The following is a 21631-nucleotide window of genomic DNA, read 5'->3' as shown; positions in this document are numbered from 1 at the left end:
TTTTCGTATTGTTTATTTTTTATTTATTTTATTTTCTAGTTTAAGTTTACAGCATCACTTTTTAAAATATATATATATAAAAGTTGATATAAAGTAAGAAATGGAGTAGCTGAGATGTAACAGTGGGGTTTACTTGCTAAACGTTTGTTTCAGATGTAGGCACTGTCCTGAAGGTTGTGAGCATCACCAAGGAGAAGTGGACTAAAGAGGAGGTGGTCCTGGAAGAGCTGCAGATATTCAAGGTAAGAATTAACAGACAGTATTTCTATTATTCAGGGAACTTTAAGGCCCAAACTGGCCTTGTCTGTATGGTTGTTTGCTTGTTGGAACTAGTTCGAGTTTTCAGAGGGACACTATGTAAATTTTTAAATGTCTTGGTATTCTCTGGTGACTTAATTGAAAAACAAACAAAAAAACAAACAAACAAACAAAAAAAACAGGCCATGATTTTTCAGGCTCATAGAAAGTCCTATTTTTCCTGCCTTGTTCTAGTCTGCAATCTTATTATGAGAACAAATCATTTATTATTATTGTATTTTTAATGCTACTTTTCCAGTTGTCTCAGCTTTATGATTATTCTTTGTATAATTGTAATTTACGAATCAAACAAACCAAAAAAATTCACAGATATAGAGAAGTTCTTTAAAATAAAACACCTTAGGAACTGAGAACTGAAAGAAAATAAAGCAGGTTTTGTTTATCATTGTGTTTTAATCTTTTGGAGTGGGTTTTAATCTTTTGGAGTGTTTTTGACCATTTTGATTTGGTTATTCTGGCTGAGAAGAAAAGTCACCAGAGCCCTGCAAACACCATTAACTTATTCATAAATAGAACTTGTAAAAAACAAACAAACAAAAAACCTTCTTTCTGTTGCACAGGCATAATTTCTTATTAACCTCATTGCTGGTGAGGAAGCTTACACACACACATTCCATTACAGTAGAAAAATAGAGATGTGCTTTTCTGGCTGAATTTCTTTTCCATTTTGCAGTTTCTTCTTCATTCTTTGTATTATCACTTTTCTTTTTCACCTTCACCTACATAGCTCTTTTGCTTCATCTTCACCTATATAGCTCTTCTTCGGTTTTCACTTTGCTTTTTCATTAAAGTTTATCTGTGTCCCTGGCATTTTGATCATGTCCCTGTATATTCTTTCTCTTATATGAGGTCTCAGCCAGAATTTCTGTCCATGCTAAAGAAATGATTTTGAGTCTTAGAGGCTGTGTTTTCCAAGCATGAGGACAGAATCTTTAAAAATTATTTTTGTAATGCTTTTTGATATGTCAGATGTATGATAAAACTTTGATTTAAAAGTTCTCCATGCCTTCTTCTAACCTTCTTGGACACAGATTATAAATATTGCTCTGATAATACCAAGATTACTCACTGGCCTGCCAACTAATCAGGAGTTTCAGCATGTGCACCAATTTGCTGCATTCTTAAAATATAACGTCAAGGGCAAATGTACCATATCATATTTAAAACAAAACAAAATAAAAGGTTATTTATTTTTTTTTTTCTACTCAGCAGACATTCCTTCACATTTTTACTGGTAACATTTATTTTACCTCTATGGTTTTGAATCCAGAAAATTAAAGGTGGTGAGGGGCTGAAAAAAACATCTCTTATTTTCTAGAACCATATTAACATTAAACAGTAGGCATAGATTAATTATCTTCTATTAAGAGACAGATAATACTCAGAGCTTTGTCCTGTTCTTACATCAGTCACCGGCAAAAAATTCACTGTCTTTCACAGAAGTGAAATGAATCCTAGTGAAGAAGATCTGCCTTTGTATCCCTTAAATGCCATGCAAATAGCGTTTAATAAGAACTTAACTTGATGCAAAGGCTCATTGCCAGTCCCCAGGTCAGGATACTCTAAGAATTAAAGCCAGTCACCTTGTAAGTAGCAGGGAAAAATTATGGGATGTATTTTTGGAAGCAAGAATGTAATGTTTTGTTTGTTTTTGTTTTGTTTTAATATTAGTTTAAACCACATAAATTAATCTGTAATTTAATTTACGTTTTGGGTAAGTTAGTGTCTGTTCTCATTTTATTAACAAAAGGGAATGTGTAAACTAATGCACTTTCCTAACTTATTTTTTAGCACCCTTCATTTATCTCGACTATGGAGATTTCTCAGAAGCAGGTAATCACAAGCTCATTTAATTACTGCAGGATATATGGTACACTGAACAGTTTGTAATTTTCAGGTGGTGCCTGTTACTTATTGGCCAAACTTTCCATGGATAACTCTTAAAATGGATGTGGAAAGAAGGGGACATGTTTGAACTTGTTTCCCTGCCTAATTCACATTTGCTTACAAACAGTAATTTGTGTACCCAAGCTAGTAATTATTCATGGAAACAAATCTTCAGTTATATGGCTGTGGGATTTGTGAATGAAGTCAATGCACATTCATTTTCTGGACATTAGAAATACTTGGCTCTTTGCAATCTAACAATAAATTATTATTATTATTGTTATTTTTTATGCATTAGTAGTCAGGAGAGCTCAGGGCCTCATTGTGCTGAATGTTGTGCACACACAGACTGCACACCAGCCCCCCTCCTCTTAATTCACAGTCTAAATCCGGGTGGTCCCTTCCTGTCAGGGACTGGTCCCAGTTGGCATTCCCCCTATGGGAAAGGGTTTCAGGGTAGCTCCGAGCCCTGTGCAGCTCCGTGCAGACTCGGGAGGCAGCATGACACCAGAGCCACCCCTTCCGTCCCCATGGAGGTGGCCAGAGCATCTCCGGCAGAACACACCAAATACAGGAGGTATTTTGTTGTTCAGGCACGCACAGCACAGCTGGGTCCCATCTCCCCCCAAAAAAGGTGGCAAGCCAGCTGGAAGTGCTGCATGAGCCAGTTCTGGCTCAACAGCAAGCACTTGGACCACCCTTGTCTCAACAAGCAATCCACTCACCCACTGGGGGGGAGGGGGGGGGTAACATTATCCTCATATTACTTGAAGATCAGAAGCAGAAGATGATGCTTTATTCACACAAAGTCATCACTAGTTCCCAGACTCATAACGTCATGAACGTCATGGCTATCCAGCCCCTTATTTTTAAATGTGTTAATAAAGCCTCCTTGCCATAGATTGCTTCTGTTTTGTTTTTGGTTTGGTTTGGTTTTTGACACAGTGTAAGGGTGTTGAGTGCTGGTGTCTTTCCAGGACGGCAGTCCCCTTTCCATCAGGGATTAGTGGGGAATGGCCAGTTCACACTGAGCCCTGAGAAACAGCTTACAGTAAAGGAGGAATTCTCCTTCTTTTTTCAAAAATCTGGGACAAGGTTGAAAGTCTGCAAGTGTGGCACGGAGGAAGGGAACTTTTTAACTGGGCTACTTGGAGAAAGATCCTAATTCATTCGCTTTGCCTGATTTGCAGCAGCAATTGTACATTGGTTCCAGGGATGGATTGGTTCAGCTCTCTCTGCACAGATGTCACACGTATGGGAAGGCTTGTGCAGACTGTTGCCTTGCCAGAGACCCATACTGTGCCTGGGATGGAAACTCCTGTTCCAGATATGCCCCCACTTCTAAAAGGTAAGGAAAAAATATATCATGTGCTGTAAAAGATCTTGCTGCTTGCAAGAATTTAAGAGGTTCCCAATAAGAATGTGTCACCTTTTTCACTTTTTTTTTTTTTTTTTTTTTTTTTATTACTTTAACATAGCATGTCATTTACCTTAAAATTTGATCAAACTCTGGCCATGTTTCACATTTTCTGCTTGAAGAGCTGGGAAGACATCACGGCATTGTTTAAGTGTGTGTAACAGTAACTCAGCTACTGCAGCTAACATAATAAATCCATCACTTTCCTTTTTTATACTGAATTCTTTAAGGCATGAGATGCTCAGATCAAGGGCCAGGCTGTGACAATAGAAGAGAGACGTGAGAGCCTCATAAGCTTTTGCTTTTTGTTCAGGGCATCACCATAGTTATGAAGCAAAAGTTATCAATCCTGGGGTTGGGACTACATGATCCTTAATGTCCCTTCCAACCGGAGCCATTCTATGATATTACCACTACTGGGATACTACCACTCTATTATCCCAGATTGGTCAGCAATGAAATGCATTTAACTCAATAAATGAAATGCATTTAACTCCCTGATCTAAAAGAAAAAGCTTTTCCTATCCAATTTAACTAACTCAGATAACGTAGCCCACTCTCCTAAATTTTATTTGTGGTCTAGCCATGAGAGGGAGACAGAGATTTAAGTAGTGCGATTGGTCTGCAGCAGGAGCAGTTTTTCTACTGTGACAGAGGCTTTATTTGAGCTCTCTACCTACCAGCTAGGGCTGCAGCATGGATCTGCATGGAGGAAGAGTGTGCTGCAGGCTCCAGCAGTGCATTACCTAAGCTGTTGATTCAACGTGGGATGTGCCTGTTGGAATTTTTGGCTGATTTAGCCATTGCTCTCAGATGGCTGATTGAGCTGGAGTCCACAGCCCCTTCACTGCTCTTTGCATGAAGCCTTCCTGACAGTAATTCTTGTAGCCAGGGTCAGAGGTTGCAGTCTGAGCTCAGGATCTGGAATGAAATTTTCTACCTCAGGGGCTGCAGGGCTGGGACCTGAGCAATTAGACAAAGCATTGAAGTTAATGAGTCATAGGTTATTGTGTCATGGTGTCAAGGAACTTTATGTGTTTTCCCTCAAAGCCAAAGCAAACTAAATTCAGAGAAGCGTAAATGAAAGGAGAAAAGCAAGTGTTCAGGCTCACTGCAAAGTTAGTCACACATGAGGCCTGCTGAAGTCTGAAGTGGGCTGGAGCATGGAGATTGATGGTCCATGCATTTCAACAGATGTGCAGTTTGGTTGGTAGGCCAAAAGTCTGTGGCTCTGAAACAAAGGATGGGGTGGCCAGCCTTGGGAATCCTCCAGTAGATCAGTTGGATGTTTTTCTTCCATCTAGCAGCCTGTGCTTCCAGCATGTCTACAGCTTTCACCGCAGCAGACAGTTCAGCCTTGGGAACCCACTCTCCTGCTGAGGCATTGCTCTGTAGATGTGAGGTCTTGCTCTAGTGTGACTGTGAGAAAGGGAGCTCCTCCCCAGGTCTTCAATTATTCCACCAAAAAATTAAAACATAAACATGTTTGTAACTCTTGGGAGATAAATGCAATCATTCACAGAGGAAAAAGTGTTTTTTTTTTTTTTTTTTTTTTTTTTTTTTTTTAATACTATGACACTAAAATTACACTAAATCACAGTGAGTTTAAGTAACACACCCAGAAGTTACAAAGAAAGTTAATTGTGGAACCAGATCATTGGCTTAAGCTCTTTTTCTATACATGCAGATGAAATATAATCAGATTTGGCATTTTTTTGCTGACAAACTACAATATAAGTTTTCTCCTCTTCATTTTAATGGCAGATTTACCCGTCAGTATTACCTTGGGCTGATGCTGAGCTCAAGTTTTATTATGACTTGTTGAACCTCAGATTTTTTTCATGGCACAGCATTAAGGATGTTTCCAGATAATTCCAAGACTGTCCATCCCACCAAGAGACCTACACGCAGAATGGACAGTTTGAAAGCAGTTTTAGCTATTCTTTATGTCACTATATGACACATTCTTTATTCCAGGCAGATTTATTCTTCTCTCTCTCTTTTTTTCCCCCTCTCTTTCCTCTCACAGTGGTTTTCCCAAATCACAGGCCTTTCTCTTGATGTCAATTGTACAAATCTCTCTAGGCCACATGCAGCTTTGAGGGTGAGGCTGGTTTTAGTTAAGACTGTAATTGTCAGCAGTAGGGTGGGAGCAACGTGCATCCACATCTGCTGAGCCCCTCTGTATTTTGCTGTTGAATTCCAGCAATTATGCCTGAAGTGTTACAAGTTTTCATGCTCTTCCCATAGGCGAGCCAGAAGGCAAGATGTCAAATATGGAGACCCGGTCGCACAATGCTGGGATGTGGAAGACAGTGAGTATTTTGCACTTTTCCTTGCTCTGTAGTCCTTTTGACAACAGAGTTTGCTTTTAGGGTTCCTGTTTGTCTGTGAAAACATTCTAAACTGGGGAAAATAACACCATTAAAGTAGCTGCCCTGTGATTCAGATATATTAACCCACGGTTAAATTCATGGAGCCAAGTCTAGGGCAGTATCATTGGATGCTGTATGGGCATCCCTCCCCAGCACCCACCCTCCCCAGCACCCACCCAGGGGAGGGAAAACATCACACATATCACCACGAGCAGTTATTGGGACTTTGGTTAACTCAGAAACAGGGAAGACAATCCCACAGAGAAACCCTCAAGGGCTAAGTCAGAACACACCAACTTTTCCCCTTCCATCACATATACTGGATGTAAGTCCTAAGACCCAGCTCCAGCTGGTAAAGCATCCCCTTCCCCTCCCCACAGCTACTTAAATACTCCTGTTATTAACAAGAGCCTACGCCCCCTCCTGTCAGTTCCCCCCTCCCTTTCCCACACCCTGTTTTCGGGTGCCAAAGAATCTGGCTTGCTCCTTTGGCAGCTGCAGCAGTTCCCTTGCAGCGTGCACTGTCAGTATGAAATCCTGTGGTTACACGGCAATCTCTGTGGCAGCATAAAATAAATGAAAAGCATTCAAAACCAAGTTTGGGTTTGTCTGGGGCTCTTATATTTGCTTATTAAAGTGAGCAACACAGTCAAAACAGTATTGATTGTATTGCTGCACTCAAGCTTTGATTCAGGAAAAGCCGCCACTTTCCATTGATCTGGTGATTTTCATGCCGCAGCAATGCTGGATGCCTGCTGCAGATCTCGGCGTGAATCCCTGCAGAAATCAGAGCTGCTTGCCACAGGATCAAAGCTTAAGTCTGTTGCACAGTGTAGAGGACTCTGGCTGTACATGTGTACATATAGACATAGTAACAAAGTCAGGGTAATGTCTCATTACCATTAAAACCAGTGGCAAAAACTCTTGTTCATTACCGAAAGGCCAGAATTCACCCACTTGCTGCTTGCCATCACTTCCAAGCAGTGGCATCTGAGACCATGCAAAGCTCAAGGGTGTAGAAATGCTAGCAGAAAGACTGACAATGTTATTTTTCTGGACGGATAAAGAGCTACTGGAAGAGTCAGTTTTCCTAGACAAATATAAAATGACTTAGCACGCAAATTGGTATTAATCCTTCTCCATGACATAGCACTACCAAGAGAAATTTCATCCAGCTGGGGATAACCTCTGTGTGCCATAAAGCCATGAAGCTGACCTGTGCCACTCCAGGCTCTTGGTTAATTTATGCTATTTGTGATAATTAGCAACATTATGGCCCCAAAACCTACTTAAATTCAGTGCTCCAGTGTGTGAGATTCCATCCCAGAAACCGCATTGGTTGCATGAAGTTGTTTGGCTCTACTAAAATCTCTGTGGCACAGTGAAATAAAAGAAAAGTATTTAATGCAAAGAGCTTGAATTTCTGCAGATCTCATATATGTATATATTATATTGAAAAAAAAAATATATATATATAAAACTGTATCCATTTTATTGTTGAGCAAACATTTATTTTAGGAGACACCACTGCTTTCACCTTCCTCTCTGTTATTGCAAGGATGTAAGGAACTGCCTTAGTCTGATGATAAGGCAGATAAGACACAAATAAGACAGCCTGAAAAGGGAGATTGTGTTGCAGATTTTAGCAATGACTTGTTCAGGTCTACCAATCCCCAAGAAAGAGCTTAGATCTGCTCATGTACTTTAGTGTTTGGTCTGAAACATACTACAGGGAATTTCAAATTATACTGTAGGAAGTCAAACTTCAGTTGACTTTAGCCCTGCAACTCCTTTAAAGTGTTTGAGAGGAACAAACCAGACCCTATGATGTACCTTCAGCAGCTGCTCCACCTCTCTCAGGTTTACTAGTTGCATTACATAAAGGAAAAATATTGGCCAGATTTTAAATTCCTCAAAGGCAAAAGCTTCAGCTTTAAAATGGAGCAAGCTCATGATATAGATTTTATTGACCTCCTTAAAAAACAGTTGCACTGGAGAAAGGTTAGCAGCCGCCTCTAAATCCTCATAGTTATAGTTTAAGCTAAAAGTTAAGTTTCCTTTTGCTTTTTTATAATTCACTCACTCTTATAGCATCTGTTCTGAATCAGGCTGTTTTCCCATTGCTTTAAAAAAAAGGTCAGGGTTAATCTCCTGTACCATGTTTGCTTTCCAGGCATTAGTCATGAAACTGCTGATGAAAAGGTGATTTTTGGCATTGAATTTAATTCAACTTTTCTGGAATGTATTCCTAAGTCCCAGCAAGCCTCTATTAGGTGGTACATTCAACGCTCTGGAGAAGAACATCGAGAAGAGGTAAGTTATAGTCATCAAGACAAGTTTCCTCTGCAGAGAATTCAGCTGAGTATTGAAAGGCAGGAGTTACTGGGATTAGCCAATGTTTTACTTTTCCTTGCCTCACCTTAGGTATTGCACAGCATTCTGGTAACACCATTTAGGGAAGAGAGAAGCCATTTGCACTGAATCATAAGCAGATTTAGGTACTTAATTTGAATTACATGCTCATTCTATAAAAAAATTAAAAAAAAAAATAAATAGAGAAATTAGGCTTTAAATACTGGTAAAAAATAAATAAATACTGCAAGTAAAACAAACAAACAAACAAACAAAACTTTTTGTTCAGTAACTAGCACAACTACTTCTTCAGGCAAAAGTATGTTCAAACCGCTGCTCCATTTAGTGTCTGACCTTCCCTCATATTGTTAAACATTGTGGCTTTGTATGTCTTGCTGCTTCTCTCTTTGTCTCCCCAGAGAAAGAACAGTTTGTGCAGCAAGGACCTTTTTTGTTTTGTTTTGTTATGTTTTGTTTTTGTTTGTTTGTTTGTTTTTGTTTTTATTTTTTTTCTTTTTTGGAGTCTGAGGATTTTTCTGAAATGGCACTCTGTGCTGATGTAGAGATGTCACTTTAAAGAATTGCACCTTTCACCTGAAGTAGAAAGCAGTGAGATTTGTGATGGCCCTTAACTCCTGCAGGAGGCAGTTCTGGGGTCTGTACCAGTGGAGAAGTGCTGGAAAAACCTCCAGGTGCCCCTGTACCATGTCCTGTGGACTCCTTTCTGGCCTAGTGACAAAGGGGCCCTCTTACACGCCCAAAAGGTCAACAATTGGGACTGATCTGGACTGGGTTTGAGAGAGTTTCAAACCTCAGGAGCCTTCATAGCCTTTCTATTACATGAATGATTTTGTGTCTGAGGCCAAGTCCTGCTGTGGCTGCAGCCATGGCAACGTGGAAGGAGAAGAAGGGAAAAGAAGAGCTGCTCCCAGGTGTTAGATATGCTTTTTTGTTAAATGTTCATCCCAGATAAAAATTAGGAACTAACAAACACACAACCAGTCTTCCACTCTCAATGATAACCTGTCCTGTGAGGTTTTCTGAGTGCATAAAGTAGTCTAGTTCTTTGTAAAAGCTGGGGAGATGCAAGCCATGGCAGGTGCCCATGAGAGCATCACCTCTGGTTGAGACCTTCCTCACTGCTGTCGTCCCCTAAGCACTGCTTGTAACATGAAGGGAAATCTGTAGGGATGAAGCCACCTCAAAGTTGAGACCTCAGTTATGGTTTCACCCAGGAAGCAAGAGTAAAGGGATATGAGTCACCTCTGAGTTTTCTCCATAAGAAATGGAGAAATTTTAATTTACTCCCTTTTACTTACTTATGCTTTGGATTGGCAAAGATTCTTCCCTCTGCTGGGAATAAACATCTCACTAATTTATAGACATACTGCTTCCCCCAACATGAACTAAATGCCAAAGGAAGGAGCTTACTGGTTTGAAATACCACCTCTAACCTCCATTACAGTCTATAATTGGGAAAAAAAAAGTGGTCTTCTGATCAGCAGGCCAAACATGATCATAGCCACAGGTGGTTAAAGTGAAAACCCAGCTAGAAGTATATCAGGCTTTAAAAACCTATGGGCATTCATGGTTTTTGCTTTAATTGATTTACCTTTAAGTGTCCTGTACAGAAGACTGTGCTCTACTTCCCTAAGGCAGCAGTTTGCAAATGCAATTACATATTTGATCAGAGAAAAAAGAAAAGTATTTGCTTAATTCAAACCATGTGTTTAAGAGTAATTTTAAAAATAAATTTAAGCAGGTACTTTTTTTTTTTTTTTTTTTTTTTTTTTTGTAATTCTGAACAGTAGTTCATATCAAGTTATGAGGAGACCCAGTCATGTTTTTTAAACAATGCATCACAACTACAGCATGTGTCCAAGTTCCTCAGAGCTACAAACTTCACCTGAAGCAGTCAGGTCTCTGTGAATAACATAATATTTCTGTATCATAAGAAGCAGCACTTTAGAGATTTGAAAGCCTCTTATGGAGTGCTGTTTCTAAGTTTTACCTGTTTCAATTTAGGAAAAAATAAATAAATTGATTTTTTCCTATGTCATAGGTGCAGGTACCTGAAAGTCAGGAAGCCCAGTTTATTTATTTATTTATTTCTCTTTTATTTGATTACAAAACAAACAGCAGATCAAACTGACTTTTGAACAAAATCAGAGCAGGCTAAAAGCCTATATAACATAGCTTAAAGTAAGGCTATGCCATTTTTTACCAACATCTGTGTTTCTAAATGGTTAATTGTGGGAATGTCTGGGCCCCCATTCCCATTTTTGCACCAAATACCAGTAATCCAGACACCATGATTCCTAATACTACAGGAGTACCCAGCATGCCAAGGTTGTGATCTAGGGAGAGAGGATGGAAATGTGCACTTATGTGTGATGGCATTTGAATCTCCAGCAAGCGCACAGTATACATCTTTGCACATTAGCAGCCTTCCACAGAAATGTTTACTGGGCTTGCTCTGTGTAAACAATCTGACATCTGTTTGTATGAGAAAAGTAAAGCTTTGCTAAAAGGCTAGATTAACCTCTGAGGCAAATTTAGAAGAAAATTTGAAGAAGAAATCTGCAGACAGATTTTCTACATTATGAATGCTAACAGTAGGCAAATAGCTTCTTACCACATATTGTCCCTAAAGCCATAGCAGTGTTTCTGTGATCTAGCTTTGATAAAATAGAAGTTGGAGCACATGTTCCGGAACTCCTTGGGGTGGTTTTGTTAGTTTATTTTATTTATTTATTTATTTATTTTTCCAGTCTTTGAAGGTTGCAGCTTGTATAAATGCATATGCACACATTGACAATTACAGGATCAGATCACTTAAAGACAGTATATAGCTATTAGTTTTGCTTGATTCCTGCCAGAGAATTCTTTTTCTTATTTTCTAGTGTTTTGACCCAGTTTAGTTCCAGTCTCCTAAGAACTGGAACTCATCCTGAGTAAACTCAGCTTTCACATCTCAAATTACCATGTTGGGACATTTCATTTTTTAGAAGGAAAAGAGAGAAAAAAAATAATAAATATATATATATTTAAAATAGAGTTAATCATATATGAATGTCATGTTTAAAAATGCATGTACCAGAAGTTAAATTCCTAATTTCAGATATGACTGCCTAAATAAATCCACTCAATCTGTAGAAAAGCTGAGCATCACTCTTCCTGTTAAAGGGAATAAGAGTATTTGCAGGTTAAAATGTTAATCCTTTTTTTAATATGGGCATTTTTAAATTAAGATTTTCAGTTTTCCTAATTTGGAATCTATTTTATCAGTGGAAATGAGTTCATTGGTATTAGAGCCTAATTGGAGGCCTTCCTGGAAAATTCAAGGACAGGCATAGTAATTGACTTTCTTTGCAAAGTACTTCTACTTGACTGAAATACCATATGTGACAGCAACAAGGTAGTCATATTTAATGTGTAGCTTGATCTTTGCTTAGCCAATGCCTCACCATAACTTTTCCCATTACAATTATATTTTCTGCTCCCTCTCCCTTCCTGCAGCAGATTTCTCAAATAACACTGTGCATTATTTCAGTGTGTGTCTTAGCGGTGTAACTTATTGTGATGACGATACCATGCTTTTCAAATGACTCTGTGCACCTGGAACTTAGGTTACGGACTTTTAGTTCCAGGGCTGTAGCTGCAATGTCTCAGCAAGTCTTTAAGACTCGCTTTGCAAATAGACAGCTACACACTCTCTCTGACATGTATTACAGCTTCCTGAGGGAAGGAAAAGGGCAAAATTCAGAGTAGGTGGGAAGCGTTGTGCCCAGCAGGATGTCTCCAACATTTCACCCTTCGGGTCATGGTTCAGAGTGTGACTTCCAGCCAGAGCAACCTGTGGGGAGGGACAGGATCTCCTGTGGTCCAGGAGCTGTCACCAGGTCATTTTGCTGCCAGTGGGAGTACATTTTCCTGTAGTTTGGGGCTGTTTTAAGGTCAGGAGTCAAATATCTAGTGCTTTTGTGGTTAGTGTTGCTCATGCAATTGATCACATTTGTTCCTGTGCTTGCAGTTTCAGTCACTGAGATGAGGGAGAGTGTTTTGGTGAATGGAGTTCATAAAACAAACAAGCAAATAAATAAATAAATAAAGTGGGGATGTCATTTCTACATAATGACTTAAAGTGCTGAAGTTTCCTGAAGCTTAAACTCAGATATTTATTTATTTTTTCTGAAATTCCTATGTGTTATATTCCTAGGTATATAATAGGCATCAGGACTGGAAAAAAAAAAAACAAAAAAAAAAAAACACAAACAAACAAAAAAAAAACCACAAGTGCAAGGCTCCCTATTAAGCCCTCAGTTTCGGTGCCTTGTGGCTCTGGAAAGTGTTAGGCCTTCTGCTTTAGGCTGGCCTTCACTGTGGGCCTCCTGGGGCTTGGGGCCTGCCAAACTGCCACGCATCCATGAAGGGGACAGAACAAACCATATGGTCTGAAGTGACAGAACAGGTGCAGGTCGCTTTTAACTCTCTCTTTCCTGGTATATTCATACCTGGAGGTGAAAATAAATCCCCTGAAAGGCAGAAGAACATTCCAGTTTCTTCTGCAGCCATTCTCACCCTGTCCCATTTTCCTACTCCACAGGGGTAGGAAAACAGGCTGTGTTTTTTCTGACAGACCCAGTCCAATGACCGCCTGATGTTTTGGTAGGTACACTAACGTGACTCACTCTTGTATAGGACTTGATGGGCGCAGGAGCATGACCTCATCAGGGAAGAGCTGTTTCCTTTCAACATTTTAGCCAGACTAAGACATTTTTCAGTTTGCCCAGGATCTGTGTCCTGTTCAGTTGACCTTAGTGGGTGTATGCTGGTGAATGAGACATAAGTTTCCATATCTTTTTGTGGCTGGAGATTCTTGCATCATGATGGCTGTGATTTTCATTGTTATAAACATCTGTTCAGAAGAATCTTGTGAAAAAAAAATATAAAAAAGGTGCTAAAGGATGCATAGGCCAGCCCTAAAACCTAAAAGTCAGATGAGAGAGCTGAGTAAGGAAGAGGACATATACCAAGGTCTAAATTTCTAGTAGTAATTTCTGTAACAGGAGTGAATTTCAGTATTTTTGTAGCAGACACAGACTTAATCCTTCGGTCGATAAGAAACAGATCAAGAGTGGGAGAAAATAAGATTTATTCTGCAGCCTAGGGACTAATTATAGCTCTTATGCTTTCACTCTTTTATTTTATTATGACTCATTGGCTTGGCATTTTTTTTCTAATACCTTGAGATTTTCAAGTAAGACTAATATTTTTGACAGTTTCCTAAGGGGAAAAAAAGATGTAACTCTGAGCTGCTATATAAGGTGATATTACTGCTTTCATTTGAATATATCGGGGGGTAAAAGTTTAAAAATTAGTCATAGAATGAGAAGTTAGCTTCATCTTGAGAATAACAGAATGCACATTTCTCCATAATGTCACTACCAACAACACGTTCTTCATTTTAGTTGTGAATTCTTAGTAAATAAATTAAAAAAAAATGCTAAAAAAGGGAAAAAAAAAAAAAAGCAGCAGAAGAAGAAGTAGAGAAATTAACTCTACAGCTGTGTTGGAGTTACATGATTAGTTTACCAGGACAACAGAAAAAAAAAGTTGCATATAATAATAATTCCAACAAAAGCAGAGTAATCTTTATTTCCACTCAAATGGTGAGAATGAATAAGAAGGCAATAGAAAAAAACAAAGTTGAATGTGATTTCTAAGCAAATGTTCCTCATTTCTCTCTCCTCCCTGCAACAGTTTGTTCAGGGGTTGCTGCTAACCCATGATTAGTCCAGCTTTACCTCTAACATTTTTTCACATGGTGATTAATGAGGGAAGGCAGGCTTTGAAGCCACTTTCTTCTCCCAGACAGGTGCAGTGTTTTAACTGTGAAAGAGTTGACATGTGAATTATTTGTAAAGAGGGAGCTATCTAAACACATCATTAGCAAAGGACAAAAGGCATTGACCTAACCTGGTGCCACAGCACTTTCAAATCCTTGGTTGTTTTCCAACTTACTGATTGTTTGAAGATTTGCCATCATTATTGGCAAAGCCTATTGTTAAATTTAGGTTGCAAAAATCAATTTGATTTACATGGAGATATTTTTCCTTTATCAAATATTGCCAATTCCTATAGCATGTGCCATACTTTATTTAGTGTAATTTTCAAACCTCAAGTGCCTACCATAAAGAATAAAATGTACAAAATTCAGATTATTATTATTATTATTTTTTTTTTTATAAATTAAAAAAAAAATCACCTGCTCCCACTCCAGTAAAAAAGAAAGTTAATGGTAATCAATTGCTTCATTTTTTGTGGTTTACAATTGGTTCCCAATTGAACAAAACTATTTCTCTCCTGTTTAATTTTTATTGTATGCTGAAATTTAAGCATGTCAGCAAGCTTTTTGTGAATTAAAGCCGTTGTACTTCTGAATTTTTAAAACCCTATTTATAAATATTTAAGGAGAGGTATTGATTATAACTGGGGGGGAGAAGAATCCACAGTTGACCAAAACAGAATGATGTATTTAATCTAAGTAGCCTTTTCACTCTCCTCAAAATTTAATAAAATGTGTTTTACATCTATAGGTCAGGAACCAAAGAGCACATTAAACATTCAAGTGAAAGGTTAAAGATCTACTACCAAGTAATGAAATGCCAGGTGTTTATGAAACTCCAGAGCCCTATGGGGGAAAAAGTAGAGAGGAAAGACAGGAAGAGTTCTGAACCTATGGGTAAAACAACATAAACAGGATACCAAAAAGAGAAGTGAGGGGGAAAAACAATAATGAAGTGTTGCTCAATACGTGTGAAATTGGAGCCATAATTTCATCCTACCAGAGGATAAGAAAAGAATGAACAATGAAGGCCCAGAGAAGAAGGAGGTGACAGTCACTGTAAATCAATATCCAAGGTTAACACAGGACATTCTGTAAGAATGCTGCTTCATTAAAAATAGAAGCTGTGATGGGCTGGGATTAAGGGACACAACCAATTTAGCCTCTGTTAGCTTTCTCTGCAGTATCCTGAGGCAGAGTAGGGCAACTCTCTGAGTTAACACATTTACAACTAGAAAGGGACGGCTGCTACACAAACGGTAAATACTTATGAGTAGCAGGGTGCTGGACTTGGGGGTCCAGTCATCTTTTCAAGTCTAGATATGCCATTATTCTCCCTTCCTTTCACTGAAAATGAGCGAAGCACTAGTGAGGGCTTTTTGGCCTGGTGCCGAGCCAGCCGAAAGAGCCAGCTGGAGCACTTCCAAGTGTAGGAGGTACACAGCTGTCAAGGCACTCTAGACTACAATACTGGCAGAGCCACAATAGGCAGATGCTACCACTGCAATTGCATCCAGCCCTGAGCTCAAAGAGGTCTGTCCCGTTTTCACTGAAACAATGTGGGAACTGGATCTTTGCATAGAGCTTTATGAAACCCAAGTGCCTGCAAATTAGCTTCACCTTCCCATCCCTCTTCCTAAATTCCTCAAACTGGGGGTCTGTAGGATTTTCCATTCTTAGCATGAAGCCTGGGCAGAAAAAAGAGGGGCTTCCTTGTCATGTTGCAACAGCCAAACCCCTGAGCACTTCCACCTGGCCTCTGCTCCTGCTTCGCTTTGTGGAGTACAACAGCACAAGGAAACACCTGCCCTAGACATACTTCTGCCTACAGCTACTTATCTTTGGGTTCATTTATACCTTTTATGATTCTGTTTTTACTGTAACCATGAGGAAGGTACATTTACTTGGGACGAAGTGCCAATATCTGATAAAATTGAAGACTATTATGCTGTAGCTTCTGGAAGAGAAAATTTGGTCTTTTCTAATCTGTCTCCCTGCTATCTTCTGTGTCTGTTCTTCTGTTTTGACCATAATTTCTCCAGTTGGAACTCAGTATAGTAAATCAAATATGGCTGGTGCTCATGTAGCACCTGTTGTCAGAAAATAATCAATTTTCCAGGAATTTTCAGAAATTAGCATGATTTCACCCTGCTGGTGCCAATAGGCATGATTATATCCAATTTACAAACAAAGAAACTAAAACTCAGGGTTGACACAAGACTATCGACATGTGTCAGGATCCAAACAATGCCTGGCCACAGAAGCAGGCAGCCAGAGCCGTGTTCTAGCATAGGTTTTTGTAGCATTTGATTTCTCCTCTCTGATGCAGTCAAAACAATTGCAGTACACAGGCCAATATCTACCTATATCTAATCTATAGGTAGATATACAGGTAGATTAATCTACTAATCTATAGGTTGCTGAAGATTGTAGTAGCTGATACAGGCTAGCAAGGAAAACTCTCTTTCTGTTCATGTATTACTTAGATACACGTGTGTTATATTTTCTGCTGATCTTGAAAAGGTCTCTTAAATCATTTAACCCTTCCAAAGTCTTTATCAAAGAATATCAGAAAATGGGAAAGCAAAAAGCCCTGGAAAGGGCACCTCATCCATCTTTTTGCTCCAAGATACCCTCTTATGATAAAGTACCAGTGAGTTAGAATCATAACAGATGGAGAATCATATGTATAAATACATTTTTTTTTTTTTCCCATGGAGTAGAAGAGGGAATTGTGTGCAGATTTTTTACATAAAGAAACAGTGTGTAGCTTACCCACTGTGAATAAATCTAATTTAGTCATCTTTATGCCTCCATGATCTTCATTCTCTGAAGTCTGTTGGAGGGTCAGATGTGCACTCCGGGAAATTTTCCAGATTCTGTGTTGGTTCTCTCTGCCCCCACCCCTCTTTTTAAAGCCGGTGCTCAGCCCTGTGCAGAAGATTTTCTTCATTATAACAGTACCACCAGCAGCGCTCAGGCTGTGATCAAGACACTGGCTTTGCTGCAGGCTGAGTAAGAGGCACCCCGGGCCCTTCGGTGCTGTTGTGACCTGCAGCCTCTGTGTGGCAGCAGAACATCGCATGCCAGGGAGATGACAGCTCTGTGCTGGAACAAGATTGTTTTCAAAGGAAATGCTGGTGTTGGAGTCTGGGAGTTAGGGCTCTGCTTTCTGCTTACACCTCTGCTACTAATCTTTATATGGTCTTTGGCAAATCATTTACTTTCTGTGTTCCCCAGCTGCAAAAATACTTAGGTGCCCAATGCCCCAACTTTTTTTTTTTTTATTGTATTGTATTTCTATTTTATTTTTATTTTATGTTATTTATTTTGTTATTTATTTTATATATATATATATATAATTTTAGTTTAGTTTAGTTTAGTTCAGAGTTAGGTTATTTTGGAAATAATTTTCAGATCACCAAATATGTAACTTATCTTACAGTGTTATTACTTTAAGGTGCACCTTATTTTTTAGCATTTCATATCACTCTGTTTTTGGAAATATTTCCATTTATAAATGAAACTGCAGTTCCATGATGACAGACTTCAGCTCTCACTTGCAATCTTTTTTTTTTTTTTTTCCCCTATAAGTTCTTCTAACCTCACTGGGTGCTTTTAAGCATGTCTCAGTGAGTCAAAGGCAGGATCAGTTTCCTTTTATAAATCCCAGTTGAAGAAGATAAAAATCAGAGCATTTCACTTTAAAAATCAGCAGTGGTAGTTATTTTCAATGCAATAATGTCTCAGATCATTCCAGATATACAAGTACCCCCATATATTGGATATATTATGGATACCTCAAGAAAAGCAGTTAAAAAACAAATGAGATTTATGGCACTAACCGCCTAACCTTCCTTGGAGAATGCAGCCTATCTACTGCATTCTGGTGTGATGAGTGCTGCTGTCTGGCCTTTCAGCTGTACGCTATGTATCCTTTACTAATGCATGCTGAAATATCACTGATGCAGATGCTATAGTTAGGAGCAAAACTCAGGAATTGAAAGGATCTCATGGTATCTGAGCCATGCATGCCCCATCTTGTGGTGCGACAGGGTGTGCAGTGTGCCCGCCCTGCCTTGCCTCCACTTTGGTATTGCACTGACACATGTTCTATTTTTTTTTCTGAGGAAATTCACATTCACAATTCACATTCTTCTCTGTCTAACCATGCAGCTGAAGGCAGATGAAAGGATCATCAAAACCGAGCACGGGCTGCTGATCCGCAGCTTGCAAAGACGGGATGCAGGAGCCTATTTCTGCAAAGCCCAGGAACACACCTTTGTCCACACCATCGTAAAGCTGAATTTAAATGTCATTGAGAATGGCCAAATGGAAGGCACTCAGAAAACTGAGGACGAGGAGGGCCGGGTGAGGGATTTGCTGACAGAGTCCCGGCTGCGGTACAAGGACTACATCCAGCTCGTCAGCAGCCCCAGCTTTAGCCTGGATGAGTACTGTGAACAGATGTGGCACCGGGAGAAACGGCGACAGCGAAACAAGGGTGGTGCCAAATGGAAACATGTGCAGGAGATGAAAAAAAAGCGAAACCGAAGGCACCATGAGCCGGCCAGGCCACCATCTACATAGTTTGCAAACACTATTTAAAGAAAGGACATTTTCCACAAAAAACAAAAACAAAAACAAAACAAACAAAAACAAGAACAAAAACAAAATACTGTTATGTTTTTGTGCATCTTGCCTATGAATTAGTACTGCTTCTTACTGAAATCAGATAGCTCACCATCACTATTAATCTGTACAAGACTGTACAATGGGATTCGATACCAAATGAGATGTTCCTTATTGGAGTACCACATGCCAGGCAATAATTTTGAATGCATTCATTAAAAAGAAAAGATGTACACTTTTAGCTAATTTCTGGGTAGCCTGAGGCTACGCGAGCTGTGTTCTGTACTTTCTGCATAATTTTCACATAGGATTTAGCGTCTGTGTTCCCATGTTAATATTTGCTGCCATGTTCCACCCCAGAGGTGGCTCCATTTCAGGGGAGGGTAGATGTATTCATAGTTCTTTGGCATCTTTCTGAATAAGAAGCACGGTAGAAATGTGTGACAGATCTGCAAAAATACCCGCTAATTTACCCATTGGGCTTGTATACAGGCACATGGGTAGGGTTTGCTAGCATAGAGAGGCTCAGTGAAAAATCAAATTAAGTATTGGTTTAGGGATTACATTGATTTTCCCCATTAAAAAAAAAAAAAAAAATAGAGAGAGAGAGAGAAAGCATAATCATAGTTTAAGAGAGGGAAATTATCAAGCCTTATTCATTAGAGTTTGATAGCCACCAGTCTGCAGTCCATCTGCTGAAATTAAATGTTCACCCTAATTGAAATTGCCACTGAGATGCTTGGGAGTAAATTTCCTAAGTGGTGTGTGGGAGGTATGTGCACAAATCCTATTAACAAATAATGGGATCCCTGGCTGCACCTCTCCTGTTCCTCTCAGTGTTGTACTCTGGCTGTTTCTCTGGCCCTTTGCTAGCCTTATTTTATGCAGAGGAAAAGAAAAATAAAAGACAACAAGAAAGCTAAAACAAATGACGATGAGGGAAGATATTTAGTGGCTGAGACCAGTGCTCTTGACACAGAGCTGACATTCCTCAGATGTGTGTATTCTTTGGGATTTTCTCCCAAAGGTCTTATGTATTTTTAAGTTGAAAATTTGCATTGTTTGAATTAATACTTTTATTATAAATAAAGAAATCAAAAGATGTCCAAGTGTAAATAAAACTTGTAAGTTAGAAGTTTGCTGTATACCATGATTCCATTTGTAAAATGTTCCTTGTTCCTCAATTCATATTTTTGTTGTAGGAGTGTAAATCTTTTCATATAAGCAGGAAACCCTGGCCTCATTCTCGTCTGTTTGACATCAGTATGATTTTATTGAACTTATTCCTGATATGCAGCAAGAAACACAAGCTCAAAATCAGGCCTACTGTCTCTTCTTATGAGTCACAGCCCTTCTTTCTTCTCTTCCAGCTAACGTCCTCCATTTTGCCTTTCACGCCTTTTTGAGTGTGAAATGAAAAATTAGCCACTTCCTCACATGGAAGAGAGCTTTGATGGATAACAAAATGACAGACTTTACTCGTTTCTCATGCATTCTACAGATCAGGAGAACAAAGTCTGTGGGAAATCCGTGTAATTGGTGTGCGCCTCATTAAGGAACTGAGAGCATTGCTTCAGAAAGTTGCCCTTACCCATGTTGGTGTTTGTGTGCACATTCAGTCCCGGGTTGATAACTATGTAGCTACCATTTTCATCACTGTTCATTTCCTTTCTGTTGTAAGTCAGATACAGCAATGTGTATGTCAGACTTCAGAAAGGGAACTCAACTTACCCATGCTTCCTGTAAAAACCAAAAGCTGAGTCTGCGTGTATTGTATAAAAGCCAGCAATACCATATGTCATTATTATTATTTTTTTTTTTTTTGTAGGAGATGTATGAGTTAATTAGGAGATATGAAATGGCATGCATACAATGCTTTGATAGTGTAAAGCACTGAGTGCTAGATATTATAATGTCTGTGGGGAGGAGGGAATTTCTCAGCACAGGACCTTTAATCAGCAGAAAGACTGATGCTGAAGACACTAACCAGCAGTACAGTACTTTGAGCACCTGCTGAGAACTTTTTTTTTTTTTTTTTTTTTTTTTGCCATTTTTGCTGCAAAATAACTTAGGCCAGGCATTTCACAGGAGACTCATCGTTTTGAGTACCTTGATTTTAAGGCCAATTACAACTACTTAAAGCAGGTTTTGGGGGGTAATAAACTACTAAATATAAAGCACCCTATGACTGGCATTCTCAATATTCTTGGCTGGAAGGTTGTAGTGTCATCATACAGAACCTTCTCAGTTATTCCTGATTAGATTTTTATCAGTCCATAAAGTCCCATTTCTCTTACTTAGGTATCAAGTAAATGAGTGGAATCACAGCAAGGCTGTGGTCTACATTTACATGCACTGACAAAGGGCCTACTCTTCTCGCCAGTGGTGACAGCATTTTAATTTTAGAAAACCGTCATCTCATGTTTGCTAGAAGCAAATCAGTTCTTCTATTTTTTTTTTTCTCAATCCTTCATGAAAACTAAATTACTTGAATTATGTTTAGATATAACTGAGGGTAGGTATTCTAAAAACGAACCCTCGCCTCACTGACTTTAGTAGAAGTCTTGAATGACTAGAGTCTCAGTGCTGGGAGCATTAGATTTGAATGGTTGTATTAAAATGTTTTTACTCTAAAAAACAACTTTAATTTCTTTTACTTCCAATGTTGTTTCAATGAGATTCTTCTTAAAGAAATTATCTCATCAGTGTGGGTAGCATAAAACCCCAAGTGAGATATATGGCCACTTCCATCATGGGGAAATAAATTCAATATCCTCCAAACCAGTGGTCTGTACTAGGTTC

At 39.0% G+C, this 21631-nt stretch overlaps 1 protein-coding gene across 4 annotated transcripts in view; it reads left to right on the top strand.

The window, feature by feature from the left end:
- Positions 1-21144, top strand: part of SEMA3D (semaphorin 3D) — a 145813-nt gene extending 124669 nt beyond the window's left edge. For 3 of the 4 annotated variants that reach the window (XM_082755868.1, XM_082755866.1, XM_082755867.1), the window contains exons 13-18: positions 154-242; positions 2110-2151; positions 3396-3553; positions 5873-5937; positions 8171-8310; positions 18374-21144. In XM_082755868.1, coding sequence (XP_082611994.1) covers positions 154-242; positions 2110-2151; positions 3396-3553; positions 5873-5937; positions 8171-8310; positions 18374-18787 — 908 coding nt within the window. In that variant the 3' untranslated portion in view covers positions 18788-21144. The remainder of the gene's footprint in view (positions 1-153; positions 243-2109; positions 2152-3395; positions 3554-5872; positions 5938-8170; positions 8311-18373) is intronic. The other variant, XM_082755869.1, reaches the window with a different exon arrangement.
- Positions 21145-21631: the final 487 nt, after the last annotated feature.

The sequence above is a fragment of the Aythya marila genome (genome assembly GCF_965140915.1).
Source record: "Aythya marila genome assembly, chromosome: 1".
In the NCBI taxonomy this organism is placed as follows: Eukaryota; Metazoa; Chordata; class Aves; order Anseriformes; family Anatidae; genus Aythya; species Aythya marila.
The sequence above is the reverse complement of the archived record's forward strand: the minus strand, read 5'-3'. Positions and strand labels throughout refer to the sequence as shown.